This window comes from Crotalus tigris, unplaced genomic scaffold (assembly GCF_016545835.1).
Source record: "Crotalus tigris isolate CLP2741 ecotype Arizona unplaced genomic scaffold, ASM1654583v1 scf7180000017536.10889498, whole genome shotgun sequence".
Classification (NCBI taxonomy): Eukaryota; Metazoa; Chordata; class Lepidosauria; order Squamata; family Viperidae; genus Crotalus; species Crotalus tigris.
Window position 1 is genome coordinate 7,123,270 of NW_024096460.1, and position 17,201 is coordinate 7,140,470.

General features: G+C 36.0%; 1 protein-coding gene across 1 annotated transcript in view; it reads right to left on the reverse strand.

Annotated features, from left to right (window-relative positions):
- The window catches only part of CUNH10orf90 (chromosome unknown C10orf90 homolog), a 180,826-nt gene that overhangs the window by 33,614 nt on the left and 130,011 nt on the right, over positions 1-17,201 (reverse strand). Inside the window, exons 5-6 of the mRNA XM_039351850.1 lie at positions 7,642-7,929; positions 944-1,137 (exon numbers count right to left, since the gene is read on the reverse strand). Of these exons, the coding sequence (XP_039207784.1) occupies positions 944-1,137; positions 7,642-7,929 (482 nt within the window). The remainder of the gene's footprint in view (positions 1-943; positions 1,138-7,641; positions 7,930-17,201) is intronic.

Consider the following 17,201-nt stretch of genomic DNA (forward strand, 5'->3'; position numbering starts at 1 on the left):
GTAATAAAGGATGGAAGAGGATGTGAAATATCTTCAGTTTCCTATGTTCCAATATTACTTACATTGGGAATTTGAACAGAAGCCGGTGTATAACCAGCACATTTTTCCTGCAGTAAATGCAAGTAAAAAATTCATTGCAGAACTGCAAGAAAGATAGATTGGGTGAGAGCCCAGTATATGTAAAGACATGAGGTGGGCAAACAAAGACCCATCCTTTATTCAATCGTGCATGTGTTATGCAAGTGTAATACTTGAATGGACTATAGTTTGCATGTGATTTTTAAAACCATAATGAACCACTCATATTTCCAAGACCACACATAAAATAATCCCCTGAGTCTGCTTCAGCCCCCATTACTGAAAATAAGTTGATTTTCTGCTATTTTGAGGATTAAAATACACAGGAATTATTATGTAAACACTAAAATATGCTTAATATGATTAAAAAACCAAAGACCCCCACCCCCCCGAAACTCAGAGGGGGCAGATCCTGGCTGCAACCACATGTGTTTCTGTTCTCTTTACATAATTTCACTGTCCTCTGAAAAATATTCAATATTATGAATTTGAGGAAGAGATCTATTTTTCCAAAGCTAGTTGTGTAGAAATCCTAGGATATGAATTCATATAATCTTCTGCAGTCAAGGGGAATATCAGATTAATAAGAATTATAAATAATGAGGGAGATGGTTAAAAAAAGTATACTATATACGCAAATAATACCATGGCTTAAACCAGGATACTAGACAAGTCACTTCCAAATTCAGTTCTCAATGTATCATGTAAGCAAAATGCTTCTCAGCAATAAGAGCACATTCATAAAACTACTGATTTTCTGCTTATAAAAAATATAGGAGCAGTAAATGTATTTTTGCTCCTAGTGGATTTCCAAGGAAACAACCATATCAATGTGAAGAGTTAGCAGGGAATGTGGATATTTTACCCTGAGAGTCAGTGGGCTTGCAGGAATTTTCTCAGGCTCAAAGCAGACCTCTGAATGTTGGAAAGCTTCATGTTTCTCATAAGGAACATCTGGTTCATGGGCTGCAGAGGTGGTTAACCTGTTGACCATCTCTTTCTTCACATTTATCTTATATTCTTTGGACTGGCTGGCTGACCCATATAATTTGTAATCACCTTAGAAAGACAGAAAAGATTGTTTATTAAGGGATGATAGCCAATTTGTTTTTTTGTTCTTCTAGATATTTTCAAACCCAGGAGGCATCTCTAAAAGAAATATATACAGTAGAGAATGTAGACTTTTGTGCTTGTTTAACCCTAGAAGTCAAATCATACAAAGTTTCATAAATAAGCACAAGTATTACTAAAGTTTTCCTTCAGCTGGAGATCTACTAAATCTGGGTGTATACCAGGTTATTGTAGTTAACTAATTATACACCAGGAGAAAATGAAAAGACAGAATCTATATAATGTATATTTCAAAATCCTTTTAGGTTATTTCTGAGCCCAGAAAGGAGAGAGAATAGAAGAAGTCATTTTCCATCTGCTTGCTGAGGCCAGACTCTACTAGTCACCCCACAAAGCATTCATTCAGGCCTACTGACATTAAGCCATTATAAGAAGTGTAATTTTCATTTGTCTCTTTTATTGTTTTCTTCCTCCCCAATACCCTTTTTGTATGCTGCATATTACATCTTTTAAATAGCAAGTCTAAAGACAGATGCTATCATGTTACTTTATTGATCTCTAAGCCTCTCCAGAACAGCTGCAGAAAGACCTCTTTAAACGGGATGAACAGTCATCCTGATGGCAGATGCAGTTCTGTTCAAGTAGGTCTAAAGTGAAATTGATTAGGGCAAAAAAGCCTCTAACTTCTGAGACGTCTGAAACTAACCAGGAAAAAAAAAAAGTGTGTTTTGGTGACGAGCATCCAGGAGATGCCAATTCTATATGCAGCAGCTGTGAAAAAGGCAAACTGCATGCTATGGATCATTAGGAAAGTGACTGAAAATAAAAATGCCAACACTGTAATGTCCTTATGGTATGTTCATATATGGATTGCTGCATACAATTCCGGTCTGCAGATTAAAAAACAAGACAGATTAAATGCTCTATCTATGGTACTATCTAGTCTGGAAGAAAGATGTCCGGTGGGAGTGTGGTACATGATCAGGATATATAAAACCATGCATGAATGGAGACAGTGAAGAGTTCTCCTCTGCTCTTCAGAACATTCAGACTGCTCATTATCCAGTGAACCTCTTTGGAAGGAGATACAAGGCAGGCAAAGAAAGTAGAAGGATTCTTATGTGCTTTTGTGACTTTGAAGTTCTGGGATTTGTGCAATGTGGGTTTTGTGTTCTTAAGGAATGTTTGGCAATTTCCATTTGGCTGATGGCTGATGTCTCATGTTAGCTTCTATTGCTCTGCTATTGTTAGCTGTAGGTTTTGCTGCAAGGGATTTTGAAGTATTTTTCTCCTGAATGGATTTTGCCTGTAGCATTCCTTTACTTATGAGTGGATCATTTGGGGAGGCTGCCCTAGCCAGCAGCCAGTACTTACTACATTTTTTTTTCTTCCTCAAATGCCGGCTGCTGGCTCCTTAACTTTCTTTTCTAGCCAGTAGCTAATTCTTAAAGGGGAATTTGCCTTTTTAAGCTAGTTTTCTCAGCGGCTTGTCTCTTCTGTCTCTGGAGGCTTTTCCTTGTTTGATGAATATATGGAAGAAGGAAAATATGGGGGTAGGTCAAATTCTTCCTTCAGAAGGAGATGGGAATGAGAAAGGGAGGCAGGGAAGGAGGGAGGGAGGGAAGTCCTGCCTTAGCACTTGGCCACCAGCAGCCCTGCCATTGACTTTGCTTGTCAAAAGGTTGCAAAAGGGGATCACATGACCCTGGGACACTGTGACCATTATAAATATGAATCAGTTGCCAAGCATCCAAACATAAAGCACATGACCCTGGGCATGCTGCAATGGTCATAAGTGTGAAAAATGGTCATAAGTCGTTTCAGTGCAATTGCAACTTTGAACAGGTTTTTTTTTTTTTTTGGTCATCAAGTTTTTGACACCTTGCTAGGCGGTACTCAAATATTGCCATATCCTAAAAAGGGTACAATTGGTGAAAAAGTTGAAAAACCCTGCTCTAACCAACCAAAGAACCAAGAAGTAATAATGCTGGGTCTCCTCATAAAATTCTTGGAGGAAGAGATCTGAATCAGAAAGTTCAGCTTGCAGTTCATATCCTTGGCAGCTACTTTTAATAATTTCTAATGAAAAAATGTGAGAATTGCAAAAAATCCTATTTATTTTACTAACCATTTCACATTAGTTAGGCAATATCCTAGACTGGAACTTCTCGTTTGTTTTGAACTGTAAATTGTTATAATTTATGTTTGCAGTCTTATAAATTAAAGGCTTTATACACAACCTCTAATATAGGTAACAATTAATGAAAATTGCAACAACTTATTTTGATGCAAATAATTTTACTTTAATCCTTTGACATACAGCATTTTATCCAGCTTTTAAATTCCTCTGATGGAAGCTCCTTTTAAAAGCAAGCGCCATGTTATATGCAACTTTCATCAGCAAACTATCAGATGCAAAGTTTTGATTGACTTTTGAAGCGGAAAAGACCTGCTAACAACCTGATATTCATCTATTATAAAGTCGGTGGGCTAGTTGGTGGGGTGGAATGTTCCCAAAGTCCTCAAAGAATTCAACAGAGTTCATGGCATATTTCTATACCAACTACACATTTCTACTCTTAACATCATATATGGAATGTTTCAGTGGTGGGATTCAAATATGTGAATAATTGGTTCTCTGTGTGGATGCTGCTTCTGGAAGTCCATTCTGGGCCTGAGCAACAAAAAATTAACTTCCAGTTCTGCTGAACTGATGCGAACTGGCTGAATCCCACCATTGGAATGTTTCAATCTAACTTGAATTGCTTCACTTATGTTGGATATAACGATGGTTTATATTCTGGATTATTCTTTCTCTGGCAATTATACCCCCTAAAGTGCTATTACTAATAGATGAGAAACTAATAAAATAAATATTAAAACATGATACCAATTCATTATAAATTAATCTAGTCAGATTTTTAAATTGTTTTCATTATTTATTATCGTGATCATTTGTTCTTTTATTATCACCACTTTCTTGTTTAATTTATTAATTCAGAGATAGTGTTGTATCTGAAATTCAAATAGCCATTTACAAAATACTGTATGAGCCTCTCACTAAAAATGCAGGTTTAATTAGAATAACAAATAAAGCATCCTTGATGCCTCTTTCTTGCCACACTGACAATAAACCTAGCACATTGTTTCAAAGATTCAGCTTCAGCAAAGAAATTATTTTGTGCATGTTGGAAACTTTTTCAGACCAGCAAATAAGCAAAGTATGTTTTCTGCACCTTTTTTTTTGGAACAGTACCAAATACTTTATTGATTATTGCTTGGATTATTTTGTGGTCCCACTAATTATTGCTTGCAGGCAAATGGTATTTCTTCCAGTTCTTCCAATGCACCATTGTTGCTATTTTGTCATGCCGCTGTTTGTTGACAGTCTGTTTAGTCTTCTTGCAGCAGCCAACTAGATGGTCAACCATTTTCTTCAGCTTCTTTGCAGAGGCTGCATTTACTGTCTGTTGCTGACTTCTCAATTCTGGGATGCATTCTCTGTATGCTTTTGTTCTTGAGGCTTGGTTTTGCACAGGCAGAAATAGCCCTCATTCTCTTTCTTAAATTTTCATGCTCTTACCCATTGCCAGCCCTTATTATTTGCTTTGCCTGCTACTATTTTTAATGTATTGGCTATGTAATGTTTTGCTTGCCATATCTATTTTCTGTTCTTCGCTTGGTCTTTCTTCTAGGCCAGTTTGGTCTCTCCAGTACTCAGTCAATCCTCATGATATACTAGCTTCAATGCAGCTTCTTCACTTCAGATATTCTTTCAATATCTTTATTTCTCCTTCAACCATCTGGTGTACTTGTAACATTCCATGCCCATCTATTTTCCTTGGTAAGTAGAGTCTGTCAACACTGCTATGGGGATGAAAAATATGATTCTTTGTGATTATTTTTTCTGGTCTTCTTATCCAGGGCATTTAGTTCTGCTTGAGTCCAATACACAACTCCAGCTCTGTATCTAATGACTGGAATTGCCCAGGTGTTAATTGCTTGATAGTATTTCCTCCACTGAGTTTGGACTTCAATATATTCTTCACTCTCATGATATATTCACTACTAATTTTCAGTGTCTTTGATGGCCAGATATTTGTAATGATTTTCTTCATCTAGGCTCTTGATATTATTTCCATAAGGTATCTTGATTCCAGATTTCTTTGTTTCCTTGGCTGACGGTAAGATTGGCATATTTGTTCAATCCAAACTCGATTGCAATATCTTGGCTATTTTGATTTTTGCAAAAAGCTTTTGTTATTTCTACTGACTCCTGTTACTTTAGGTACTTGACTATCCAGTCATATAGCAGGGAGTCCAATGCTTTATTGTAATCAGTCCAAGCTACATTTATGTTGGTTATGTTCCTCTTGCAATTTTCTAAAATCATCTTATCAATTAAGAACTGATATTCTGTTCCTCTGCTCTTTGGGCAATTTCCATTCTGTTCAGGTGGAAAGAGGTTATTTTCAACTAGATGCCTGATTTTCCATGTTTGTGGCTCTTCTTGATTTTTGATTTTGTATCCAAGATATTCTATTATAACAGCAGCTGTTATATGCTATACATTACCTGGATTGTTTCTTGCAGTGAGCTGGTGCTTATATTTGATATTATGGTATTGGTATCTTTTAATGCTTATGCTAGCTGTTTCTGTGCTTTTGTAGATCGGGGTCCCCAATCCCCAGGCCACAGCCCACTACTGGTCTATGAATTGTTTAGAACCAGGCCACCTGAAGTGGTAGGTGAGTATGCAGGTGCATCCTCACTTCTACAAGTGTGAGTGTGCTCCATTTGGGCAAGTAGCAGGTGTGTGCCTGCCACTCACATAAATGGAGCTTACGCTTGCCCACCACATGGAACCTTCCCCCTCCCCCCACTGGTCCACAAAGCTGAAAAGGTTGGGGAACTCTGTTCTAGATGTGCAATTATTCTTTGTTTTTTAGAGGGCTTTATTCTTTCTGAAGAGAAAGCAGAGGACAGGGTGCCTAGAGGTGCTGACCTCTACTGCCAACTCGCCCTTTGGCTCTACAATCTGAGTTACTGCTGGCAAGGCTTTATTTTCTTCATCCTGGATAGACCTTTGCAGTTCTTCCAATTCTGTTTCAGTTAATACTTTATTTTGTATTTTGTATAAATCGATGTTAATCTGCTAGCCTTGTTCTGTTATTTCTGATTCTGAATATTGTTCTTTCCAGAATTGGTATATTCTTTCAGATATCCTTTTCTTGTTATATTTGGTTTATGATAACAGTGTGATAACAGATGATTATTTCTTTGTTTTCAATCTTTGTATATTTATGTATTTGCAACAGATAGACAACTTTTATTTCAATAGTGTTACCGCTGCTGGCCCTGGTTGCTCAGCCAATACTCCTGAGTACTGTAGACCATGGGTGTCAAACTCACAATGTCACATGACATGTCACGACGTATTGTGACTTTTTTTGCATTGTCGGAACTGGGGTGGGCGTGGCCTCCGTATGATGCAACTGGCCCATGGGCCAGCAGTTTTACACCCCTGCTGTAGACCATTTATTACCAGATGTCCATGGAATCCAACATCTAGCATAGTTCTTGTTGTCTTATACAATGGCTGATCTAGTATGGGTTACTGTAAATTTCCTTTCACCATATTGTTTATAAGACAGACATTCTTTGTATGGTTCCTCTGATGAGACCTGTTCAGTATGGCTGAACCTCTCACAACTATGTCAAGGTAGTGGCTCAGTAGGGGGTTAACAGAATAACAGAATTGGAAGGGACCTTGGAGGTCTTCTAGTCCAATCCCCTGCTCAAGCATTTCAGACAAATGGCTGTCCAATCTCATCTTAAAAACCTCCAGTACTGAAACACCCACAATTTCTGGAAGCAAGTCGTTCCACTGAATGTCAAGACATTTCTTCTTAGTTCTAGATTGCTTCTCTCTTTGATTAGTTTCTATCCATTGCTTCTTGTCCTGCCTTCAGATGCTCTGGAGAATAGCTTGACTCCCTCTTCTTTGTGTTAGCCCCTTAGATATTGGAACACTATTATCATGTCACCCCTAGACCTTATTTTCATTAAACTAGATATACCCAATTCCTGCAACCATTCTTCATATGTTTAGCCTCCAGTCCCCTAATCATCTTTGCTGTTCTTCTCTGCACTCTTTCTATAGTCTCGACATATTATTACTAGTAGTAGTATTAGTATTACTACTACTATTACTTAAAGTAGCATTTATTAAATTATTTTCATATAATAAATGTTTGTGGGTTGAAGAACAACTGAAACTTTATGAAGTGGTCAATGAACTAAAGACTTTGGGGACCTCTGCTAAAGTCTATGGACAACCTCCTGGCTTTATATAAATGCATGGGAATTCATTGCACTCCAGTGCAAACGATTCAAAGCAGACAGTTGCAAATAAACCTCCTAGTTCAACGGTGTGCCATTTAACTATAATGTAAAATTATACTTATAGCTTATAACGAAAGCTATGCTTACCTTTGGAGCACAGAACTTTCCCGTTACAATAATTTTCATCCAATATTGATTTTGATAATATCTTGGTGTGGTGTGCATGATCAGAAAACCTTTGGTTCTGGAAAACTTGAGCTTTTCTGTCTTTGGACTCTGATGTACCTTTGGGTAGATGTTTGTCTTTCAAAGAAGTCCTACCATCTATTGTTAATTCTTTTTTAGATGATTGTCCCAGAAAGGAAGCAGAAGCAAGTTCGTTGTATTTGTCTCTCTTGCTTTGCTTTCTGTGGCTTCCTGAGAATCCATGTGCATCTATTAAAAATTAAAAAAGGGAAACCAATTGCAAACCATATACTATTTCACACTCCTTGTGTCCCTTACAAAACAGCAATTTTTTAATTGAAGGATCTAATTCATTAATATACTTTTACATTTCAAAGAAGTAGTGCTGTCTCACCATAACTAAAAAACTGTGTACAATCATTAGCCTCTTCACTTGCTTACTCCCTAAACTGCTTTTAATCATGTTATTTTTCTTTTCTAACAAGACTACCTGTGATTACAAATTAATGCCTTCCTAAGTAGCACCGACATTTCATTTCCATTTCCACAGTACAAGATTGTACATGCTACAACTTTAAGAAAGCCACTGGGGAAATAATTATCAAGAATTAAGGTACGCTTCATAAAAGATACATTATTGGTGTAATTTATTTCATAAACATATTGCAGTGCCTCACTGTTTGACTCAGGCATTCGACTACAGATAGGCTTTCTCTATTTTGGGGGCAGAAATTTATCGCAATTTATGTAGCTTTTTGTTAAGCTTCTTGGAGTAGAAATGTGAGAAGATTAGTGAACGATGTAATCTGATTCAGAACAAAAGACAAATTAATAAATGGCTATTAGCTCAAATGACTGATTATTGAGACGCCAATATAAAACAGATGAATACACCTAGATCCTTGGAACTGAGACTCTTTTGTAGGATTTACCCAGAACAAAGCAGCTGGCCTTCTTGTAAAAAAAATGTATTTTTCCAGAGTCATATTTCCCAACCAAGCCCAGAACTGGCTTCTTAGAAATACAAAGAGCTAAAGGCGACATCGGTGGCATATAATTTAATTAAAACTTGCTTAAGTTTGAGGATTTTTTTTAAAAAAAAACCCTATTCAACCAACATTTATTCTATTCCTTATGAAGAAATATCAGTCACCCAAAATTGTATGGCTTGTGACTTCCCTTCTCTATAATAAACTTCAAAGTTCACTTGTACTTTTCTAGATAAATTAGAATAATCAGATTTAACTGCCCTGCTCTAAACTTACATTAGCACTTATGCATGTTTATTCTTGTGTATCTTTGAATGGGTATAGGAATTAAGGAATTATTTGATTATACTATTTGGGTGTGCTGAATTGATAACCTAAAAGATCTGAAAATCCATCAACATGGTGTCTTTCCTATCAACCAAGGCAACCCAAAGGCATTTTGCCTGCCAAGTTATTTTGATATATTGTATGAGAGAAAATCATCACTCCTCCCTAATTTGATAGTAAAAATATGACAAATTAAAGAATAACTTTCCAAAACTATAACTTTGGTGCTAATGGTGCTAACTTGGTTTCATAAAGATTGGAGCTCAAATAACATTTGCTATTATTAACTATGATGAATGGGCAGAAAATAAATTTGGATCCACTAATATAACAAATTAGCTTTCTCTCATACCAATAACATAATAATCAAACTGCTAAAATGAAGGTAGTCAAGAAAAAAAAGCATATGTTTTTATGTGAAAAGACATAAACAGATCTCTGTTCTGGAATTGAAAATACATTCTTAGGCTGAGCTTATGTTCAGATATGCTCTGCTCTATAATTTTAATTATCTATTCCCAGAATGATTAATTTGCACTTGTTTCTAATAGTGAATCTCAGGAGTCTGCTGGAAAACAGAAGCAGATCACACATCTCGATCTGCTCATTATGATATAAAATACCAAGCTGATTATAGGATCAGCTGACACTAGGAAGACATTTCTTAAATTGTTATGTTAATGTTCCTGTAACAGAGACTGGGTTTTTCCCCTTCCATACATTTTCTCTTTTTCCTATCCCATCTCTCCTAATTTCTTAAAAATACTTAATATATTGTCTCTTTCATATGCTCCCAGTGGGAGCTACAAGGAGACTCTAGCTGGTTCAATGACCATTTTGGTAATGGAATTAGAGTAAGCTGCCCCTTAATTACAGCAGTGAAGCTAAAATAAAACAATTTTTTTCAAGGAAAAAAAATGAAGAAGCGCATCCTATTTGGCAAGAAGATTTCTCTCCAGCTGTGATTTCTATTAAACTTTGATAGTTTCACTACAGACTCTTTCTACAATCAGAATGGGTTCATGTTTTCTGGACCCACTCAGCTGGAACCCTCATTCTAAATAATCATTCACTTTCCTGTCCCCTATGTAAGAGAAGTCTAAAATTAAGACTGCACAATCCATATAGTTTGCAGAACTATAAAAGATAATGCATTTTGGGAACCAATGCACAGAAGCATTATAGAGTGGCTTTTTCTGAGAAATAAACAGGCAATAAACAAAAGTGGTATGTCGTAGGGAGGGACAGAAAACAATGAACAGACATAAAATGTCATGGGAACAACAATATAACCTAATCAATAATGTACTGCCAAATTGGAAAAAAATCCTTTGAAATGAGAGATGAACAGATGGTGTTGTGCCAGAATGTCATGATCTGGTATTGTGTACCTCCCTACATTCTACTGAGAACATATCCACCCAAAGTGTTTGTGCCACTCCCATATCTGCTTCATTCCTTACACTCCCCAAATGTTGCTTTTCTTTGGTTGGTTACTTCCAACTTAGTTGTAGTACAGGAATAATTGCTCTGAGGTCAGGCTTAGCTGGTAAATCTTGGAACTCTGTGGAAGTTAGTCAAGCATTTCCTCAATGGAAAAAATGATTTCCTCATCTTTTCTCGTGATTCCTGAATTTTAGCTGCACTAGCACATCCTTTAAAGGCATTAAGACCCAAATAAATAAGTAGAATTAAAAGTGACAAGATTCCTGCAAAATTTCTTCTAATATTCAGCAGGGGACATAGTCCAGATTGCTTGGGTTTTTCATTTTTCCCTTTTGAATAAAACATTGGAAAAAGGATTTTTGTTACTAGAGCACCTGTGTTACCTCAAGTATTTTTATGTCTTGTGCTTAGTGCTGTGAAAGCCAACAAGAATAAAGGTACTGTAATTCTGGGCCATTTGCAAACTCTTGTTGAGGAACTTTGGAATAGAAACTGTGATGGAACAGATATACCAAGAGATAAGAGGTAAATACTCTTATATGAGCATTTATTAGCTTAAGAAAATTCACAGGTAGTTTACCACACTTACATAAATATAGCAATTTACGTTACAGTGTATAAACCTCCTTTGTGACAACGATAGGGTTCCACAATCTGTACTGCCATTCTGGCAAATATAAAGATTAAAAAAATGAAAAATAAAATTAAAAGCATTCTATAGAAACTATTTGGATCTGTATCATAGAGGTGTGTTCTAGAGATTTTAGCTATTTTTATCCATTCCTTTTTTGAAAACAAAACAAGCTCATAAGAAATGAACAAAATGAAGCTTAATTTTAAAAACTCTAAAAGAGATATTAAACTTGGTTTGAAATATGTTCAGTGTACTCATCAAACCCCAAGCAGTAGAATTCTAGGAGTGCATTCAAACTCAGGCTCTGTTTAGTCTCTGAACTGGCAGGAAAGCTACAGTACTACAATTTTTTAAATTTAGTAACAACAGAAATAAGAATCCAAAATGACAAAGAAGAATTAAGGATGTTGAGTTCTACTTAATTCAAATTTCAGGTTTTTGATCTTCCTAAATTATAACTGCTTCTAAAAAAGCAGCCTCTATCTTTTGATGATCTTTGTCTGTTTCAATTTGAGGCTTTATCCTCACCTTTGCTTGGCTATCCATTTCCCATGCCTTCTGCCTGTTCCTTATTACAAATGCTACAAAAGTTAAAATACAGACAGCCAAGAAACAAAAATCCAAATCTCTAACACAACCATGTGGCTCACTGCATATACTCTGGGTCCCAGACCAGTTATATAATGATCACTCACCACTGTGGACACGTTTAAGTTTGGGGATTTTTAATATCAATTGATACAGACTACCCCAAATCCTTTCAGTTTTGCTAGTTCTGATAGCAGTAAATTAGAGAATTATAAAAATCCAATACTTCTGTACTGTACAGTAATACATTTTTCTGTTTCTTGTGTTGTTACTTTTATGCCACTGTACTATATTAAGTTTTGTTTCTAAGTTTATATTCCTGATAAAAGGATGAAGGACAGTTTAGATATACAGTACAAGTTACCAATAAAGGAGAATATTTGTAGCTCAAGGTTGAAATGGGGGGATCATTGGTGCCCTCTGAACTTGGTTCTTTTCTTGCAGATGTTTCATTACCCAAACTAGCACTGAGACCAGCACTGATGGTGTTACCTAGATTGGGTAATGAAACATCTGCAAGAAAACAACCAAGCTCAGAGAGCAACAAGGATCCTTCAGAGTAATAAGTACTTAATATGATTGTATATAGGTCAGATTATGATATATTCTGGTTTAAAAAGCATCTTATCCAGAATCCTGCACTATACCAAAAACACTGCATGTTTCACAGTGAATATTATAAAAAATGATGTACTTCTTACAAAGTTTTAATTAGTAATCCTGGGGGAACCCATTAGAGATAGAAGTGTTGTAGACAAAGAACGTGTATCACGGTGGATTTGAGTGTAGATGTGTTTTTAATCTTTCTGCGTTCTACAATGTTTTAAGAGAGAGGATAGGAGAGGTGATATCCTTTCCTTTTTCCTTGAGTTCCTCACCATAAAGCTATAAAAGCTCAGATTGCAAGTTGGAACCAATTTAGCTCTATGCAGCACAGCAGGAGAAAGCTAATTTACAGATAAGAGGGGAGAAGAACAAAACTATGCTTTCTTTTTCCCCATGAGATCTGAACAATATAGTCAACCCCCTGTTCTGGCTGGCTGATGCTGTCCTGAATAAAGTAATTGTTTTAAAGGAGTGAGGATCAGGGCCTGCCGTGCTTCTAAGCAGAATGAGATGTTTGCCTCAGCTGTCAGGTTGTGTGGGAGGAACAGCAGTAACTGAACCAGAGCTGTTCCTTTGCTGCAGGACAAAACTGTAGCTTCTACACAGCATGCTCTGCACGACCTATGCTAACCTGCTGCCCTCCTCTGAAATGAAGCACATTTGCCACTCTGCATTACTGAAGAAAATTTCATTTATCAATCTGGTCAGTTACTGACTCTGGAAACAAGGAGAGTCTCTTTTGTCTTACACTGCAAAATTTCTGGCTCTGATGATGATGGATAGCAATATTCTAAGGATACATTTATATTCTGCGGAAGATCTCCCAAAGATGTCCCCTGCATGCTGTCCAAGGATAGGATTCTCTGGCACATCATGGAAGGTTACACCCAGATTCAAATAGACGGATAATCCAGATTTCCTCAGCATTAGAAGCATAAGAGAAATCTAGCTGTCCAGTTAATTGGGACTGACTTTAATATGTTTAAATCCAAATCAAAAATAAATTGAAGCAGTATTTTTAAAAAGTGGCCTAATGGTAAACACATCTATACATTTTTCTTTGAACAAAAAGAGAACACTACTATATTAAAAGTATACAGGTAGTTCTCAACATATGACTACAACTGAGATCAGAATTTACATTGTTAAGCAAGGTGCTTAAGGGCGTCACACCCAATTTTACAACCTTTTTGCCACATTTGTTAAGCAAATGACTGCAGTTGTTATGTGAATCATACAGTTATTAAACAAATCTGGCTTCTCCCTTCAACTTGCTTGTCAGAAGTCAGCTGGGAAGGTTACAAATGGCGGCCACGTAATCTCGGAATGCTGCAACCATCGCAAATACATACTGGTTGCCAATGACATGAATTTTGATCACGTGAACATGGGGCTGCTGCAATGGTTGTATATGTGAGGACTGGTTGCAAGTCACTTTTTTCAGTGGTGTTATAACTTTGAATAGTCACTAAATGAATGGTTGCATGTCAAGGATCACCTGTATATAGACAGGATTGCTAGCAGATACTTGATTTATGTCTTACCCTCCCTGGCAAATTATTAAACCAAGGAATGAAACCTCTCAGATTTCTAAGGCATAATCTCTGGTAGAAAAAATATAGAACTTGCAATCATGACTAGCAACAAAACAGTGTTTATATATACCTTGATTGCTTAGACACTGAGCAATAATGGAAGACTGGTGAATTACCTTTTAAAAAAGTCAATTGTAATGTGGATGTAGACACAGCTGTAGCAATTTTAAGCATGTGTTGGAAACAAAATCTAAAATCAGATCCTTGGCATTTGGTACCACTTAGCTGGCAAATATATGAAAGTATTAAATAATCTCTGGAACTGCATTTGGTAAACATTTTCTTTTAGCATTAAAAGAAAAAGTAAATCTTTCCAAAGGCTGCCTCATGTTTTTGTACAAGGAATCATAGATGGGCCAAAATAAAATACAAACAGCTGTCAATTATTTCTTTTGGAGTGTGTAGATGCAAGTACTGGACAAGAAACAAAACAAGAAAAAAGCACTTAAAAAGATGAGATAATGCAAGCCACTTTTTATATTCTGGGAACATTTTCAGAGTATTGTTTGGAGATTCAGGCATGTATCTCTCATTAAAGATATCTAGAATAGTATTTCTAGCTTTCCAAACAACAAACTGAAAATATATGCAACCCACAGAGAACAGCTAGAATGGCAGTTGGATGGAAATAGAGTTTAGCTATTATTCTAGTTGAAAAAAGACTTAAAAGCTAATGGAAAAAGTCATGAAAATCTAATGCAGTGGGGAAAACAAGAAAACAAACAGCTAAGAAAGCAAGCAAGATGCTTCCATTAGTAATATATACTGTATAAAGCACAATCTTTATGATGTATTGATAGAGTGAGTTGCAGTTTTCCAACTTGAACTTAACATTCCTTCTGTTTAACTCTTCATTCAAGTGTTATTTCCCCTTTTGACCAAGATAAACTAGCCATACCTTGAACCATCTTTGTTGCCTTTCCCTAGATGGCTTTTTGTTCATGCTGTGGAAAAGCAATCTCTTTTATAAAGCAAACAGTATCATGCAGCTGGTGAGTAGTCTGAGTAGGTTTCTGTTAAATTTTTTTGAAGGAAAATATTGGTTAAGGACAAAGCATACGCTTAGCCAATCACTACTGAGTCTAAATACCCAAAGTTCCCCATCCTCAATTTTACATATTAACACGTATAAAAGTGTGCATAAAGAGGAGATGTTATACTGTGGTAGTAACTGCACACACTTCCTTTATATACTGTCTTATCTTGCAACTCAACTCCCAATGTTCATAAGCTCTTTTCAGACCTTTCAGTATAGAGCTATAGGTCACATAGTACCTTTCCTTGTATTTCTGCATCATCATGTTCCTGCAGAGATTCAGAGAAAAATCTGGGATAAGATACATCAATAGACCTTTTTCTCTATATCTTAGGTCTAGCTCTTCCTTGCCCCTTTTCTCCTTCCCCAATGTATGTAGATGTCCAAAAGAAAAGCCACAGAGTAAGTGAAGAATATTACTGTATTGCTTCATTTTGTCCTAAATCACCTCCACACTCAATGAAGCCAGGACAGCAATGAAGTTGAACATCATAGCCAGCATGACAGTATTGGTGCTGATCCTAAAGTAATATTTTGTTTAAAAATGCAGGTTGATTATACATGCTGAAAATAAAACCCTCTACTTTTATAATCTTATCTAAATTAATTGATTCTGGAACTGAATATCCTAAGCTATTGTGAATTAAGTCAGAAATTATTAAAATATACATTAGATTTTAGAGCTGAAACAATAATTCTGTATCAGAAATGTTTTAATTACTAAGATTACAACAGTCATTATGCCATCTGCTCAGGTGAAAAAAATTATACAACTTAAAATACTTGTGTACATCTTGAGCCAAATAAAGATATTATATGTGCAGGAAAATATGCAGATATTATATATTGATTTTCCCTGGATGTTTTATCTTGGGGTAAAACTTTTTTTTTTCAGATTTAATATGGCTGATTCAGTGGCTAAGATGTTTACAGAGAACAAGAAAATGTACTGCTTTTGTTTTATCAGACAGGAAAAAATAAATCAAAATATGTTTACAATAATTAATATCCATGTATAAGAAACATTAGTATGAAATAGAACAATTTAACCTTATATTATGCATTGCATTGATGGCAGACCACAGTAAAATGATCTTCCTGCCATGTTAAGAATCCTATATATTGATTGTGAGTGTAGCCAAATTAATAACAAAAGGCTGAAACATTAGAAAACAACATTTGGAGAAGTAAAACTAAACAAAAACTAATGAAAAAAATGTCATGGGTGTCCCAAAGGTGCTTTTTCAAAAGGCAACTAGGCTTTGTTTTTCCTTGGAGACATTTTACTTCTCAATCAAGAAGCTTCGGTTAGAACTGAAGAAGCTTCTTGGATGAGAAGTGAAATATCTCCAAGTCAGAACTGAAGAAGCTTCTTGGACGAGAAGTGAAATATCGCCAAGGAAAAACAAAATCCAGTTGTCTTTTGAAAAAAACATCCTTGAGATAATATAAAAACTTAAATGAAAATACCCTCCCACAGACCAAATATACTCAACGTCACATGGCTAGGTGTCTTCGTTTAGTGCAAAGAGGACAAGCAGAGTAAAGTATCTTAATGACTTGTTCAAATCTTGAACCTCAGTATTCCAAGCTGTATATTTTGTTTATGGATATTCTTGTTTTTAAATTGTAATCTCCAAGATACTTTTTTTTGCAACTTCCATCCTTTTAAGTTTCAAGGTGTCTCTATAATATCTTGTTTCAAATTACCTATTTACAAATTCTGTCCCTTGATAAACACCAAATGCTTTGTATTTCTGTCACTCTTTCCATTCAATGGGCTGCATTATACGCCTGATATCTTTGCGTAGCAACCAACTAGAGACAATGAAACAGTTAACCAGATGCTATTCAGCAACAATACGGATGGTGCTAAGATTAATAAGCTTTTGATTTATGGCAGATCTTAATTAAAAACAAGTTAGCTGCAACTATGTAATTCTATTTGCACCCTAGATTTGAAAGGGGAGATTAGATGGGGAGTAATAATAACATGTATTATTTCATTTACTGAAGTCCTACTACATTGAAGGCCAATCTGTTCATCCTGCCTCTGTACGCTGGTGTATTTTACAAATAATTTGTAGAACTAGTTGAGTCTCTTTGAAGGTATTATACTCTCTGTGTACCCTTTATCTGACATTTGTTAAGTATCTGTGCAGAAAAGCCTGCTCAATCAGTTGTATCTCATGGTGCAACTCATTCCCAAATAGAGGAAGGTGCACATGTATAGCTGAACAAATAAATTATGCCGCAAATATATGGCCAAGGCATTGATTTGAAAAATGTTGAACACTGCA